The 3,004-nt window shown below is 37.3% G+C and overlaps 1 protein-coding gene across 1 annotated transcript in view; it reads left to right on the plus strand.

Moving 5' to 3' along the window:
• LOC117117391 (fibropellin-1-like) overlaps positions 1–2,389 on the plus strand; it is an 18,981-nt gene extending 16,592 nt beyond the window's left edge. Inside the window, exons 6-7 of the mRNA XM_033261672.1 lie at positions 1,424–1,540; positions 1,653–2,389. Coding sequence (XP_033117563.1) covers positions 1,424–1,540; positions 1,653–1,900 — 365 coding nt within the window. The 3' untranslated portion in view covers positions 1,901–2,389. The remainder of the gene's footprint in view (positions 1–1,423; positions 1,541–1,652) is intronic.
• The last annotated feature ends 615 nt before the right edge of the window (positions 2,390–3,004 follow it).

Consider the following 3,004-nt stretch of genomic DNA (forward strand, 5'->3'; position numbering starts at 1 on the left):
AATTTCGGATTAGTAATCCGAAATAACGGATTACTAATTCGAAATAACGAATTACTAATTCGAAATTTCGGATTAGTAATCCGAAATAACGAGTTACTAATTCGAAATAACGGATTACTAATCCGTTATTTCGGAATACTAATCCGAAATTTCGGATTACATTTTGATGATTTTATATACTTAAGTGGCACGAATAGGCTTTCGTAGATTTCAACATTAGAAAGCATAGACTAAATGAAGTCATATTATAGTAACTCGATGCCTATCAAATAAGTAATAAAAATTCACCATAATTCATCAAATATCCGTGGCTTCCTGTGGGGGGGGGGGCCTAGGCGACCCCCCGGCCCCAGCCAAGTGAGACTCGATTCGCTCCACTAGCCCCAGCCCCCCCCCCCGCCAATCGGGCCTTTAGCCACTCCGTTGGGCAGGTCCTGGCGCCACCACTGATGATGAGTTGCCAATCCCGCCTTCTTTATCATTACCGAGATAGCGTACGATAAACGTAATAATAATTTCTATCTATTTTCAAATCCTCATTCTAGAAAGTTAAATTCTATATTTTGGAAATTTTGCATGAAATCTGTCAACCACGCTACCATGGTCGAGGTTGCTTCACCTTTCACGATGTATTCCAACCATCACGAGGCTATCTAAATGAGCATTTGTCATAACAGAACGCAAATTATTTTTAATTAGTCTCATTGAATTATTATTATTATTATTATTATTATTATTATTATTATTATTATTATTATTGTTATTATTATTATTATTATTATTATATGGTGGCTAAACGAACATTACATGTAAATTTTTTTATTCAATTTGTTTGTTCCCCGACAAAATTTAACGTCTTCCCCGACGGTGGGCTATGCTTCCCCGACGGGGTGGCTATAGCCCCCGCCCCCTCTGGCGCCAGCACTGCTCATCATTACCGAGACAGTTTACGGTACCGTGTTCATAGCCACTGCCTAATAATAGAAATTATCATTACGTTAAAATAATACATCATATGATTATTGATTACAGTGTAAGTAGTAATCCTTCTAATAAACAGGGTTAGCTTATGCATTTCTTTAGTGTATTGTGGGCCAGAACAGGTTTGTAAATTAAATAGAAATTCATAAAATGTGCACACGATTTTACTGAATTCATGGCATGTAATTAATTTTGGTCATTCATATTAATAATATTCCTATCTTCGTCATCACAAATATTATTGATAATGTTATTGTTATTTTATTGTTGTTACATTTTTTGTCCTGGTCATTGTTACTACAACCACTACCACTACTATTGTTTGTTTTTGTTTTCTTTAGTTTTGTTTCCTCCTATTAATTTTTCCTTTATATTACCACAATAACAAAAAAAACCTGATTCTTAATACTTCTTTTGTCTATATTTATTCATTTTCTTTTAGACATTGACGAATGCGCGTCTGGTCCGTGCCAAAATGGAGGAACGTGTACAGATCTTTTCAATCACTTTGTCTGCGCATGCCTACCGTGGTACTACGAATATAACTGTGCCTCATTGGGTAAGTTGTTGTGTAATCGGAAGTTCCTTAGTGTGACTAAAACCGAACATTACAATTAGGTCCTAATATTTTAATTGACAAGTATTTTAATATCGATCGATTTCATTCACAGATGGATCATACAGTTTTAGAACGTTCACTAAGTTCAAAAATCACGCACTCGTCGACAAGTCCTACAGCATCTCTCAAACTCGCAGTGAGATTGAGTGTTTAAGGAAATGTTTAGGGATGGCAGATTGTCAGTCAGTGAACTTTAAAAGCACATTGGGTACCTGTGAAATTGCAAGTGTGACGAAAGCTGACCATGCTCTGGATTATATTTCCTCATCTGCGTCGGCGTACTTTGAATATAAGCCTTGATTTTCATTTCATTTCTTCATTTTTATTTCGGAATTGTACATCTAGGTCTATGCAAAATTACGAAATACACCATCTTAAGAATATATTGTACATAAAAAGAAATATGCTAAGCCGAGCCCTAACTCTAGATATAAATATTCAATACCTTTCCGTAGTGTCAATCAAATTAACAACTGACCAATCAGAACAGGGCCAGAAATACGCGCGTCTTTCAAACACACGTGTTTTTACACTGTCGTTTTGCGAGACCTTAGCAACAATATCCAATGGGCGGGGTTTAGTGGAAAGGTCCACTGAGAATGAACGCAACAGTCATAAATATTGCGTCTTGATAATCAAACTATAGAATACTGTAGGGCTCTGAGGATGGTTGGGAATGTGGAGGGGTAGATTCCACCCAGTATTTTTTGACTTGTGAGGTTACACTGAACAGACGATGGACATTCAAGTCCAGATGCGTAGTATGATACTGTACTTCCGTAAAGTACATTTAAGACCTGTCACAGGGCCTCAGCCATGGCCGGCGGAACCGGGGGGCCGGGGGCCCGGGGGCCCGGGCCCCCCCCCCCACTTTTTTTGCAAAAAATAATGTCTGGAGATTTTTGTGTGACCGGAAAAAAATTCCTTTTCAGGACCCGTGAGCTGATTTTTTTTTTTTTTTTTTTTTATGTTAGAATCAGAAAATTAGAATTTTGAAGAACATAAAAGTCATTAAAACACACTTCATATGTCGGGAAAGCTCATTCCCGCTTTCTACGAATTAAAATTTTCCAGGGGGAGAACCCCCGGACCCCCCTTTCTTTTTGGGATTTGTGGATTCATGGAAAAAATCGTATGCAACTACTCATTTTTTTAAATGTATGTATACATACATAAGGCTTATCTACTGTAATATCAATGCAATAAATTTACCTGACCGTTTTCAAGAGGGAAAAACCTTGAATTTTAAAGAACTTAAAAGTAATTAAAAGACAACTCAGAAGTCGGGAAAACCCATTTCCCGCCTTCTAAAACCCATTTCCCGCCTTCTAAGAATCAAAATTTTCCTGGGGGAGAACCCCACTTTCTTTTTGGGATTTATGGATTCATGGAAAAAAATTGTAT

Source organism: Anneissia japonica, unplaced genomic scaffold (assembly GCF_011630105.1).
Source record: "Anneissia japonica isolate Jap-2015-1 unplaced genomic scaffold, ASM1163010v1 scaffold15657_len110212_cov154, whole genome shotgun sequence".
NCBI lineage: Eukaryota > Metazoa > Echinodermata > Crinoidea > Comatulida > Comatulidae > Anneissia > Anneissia japonica.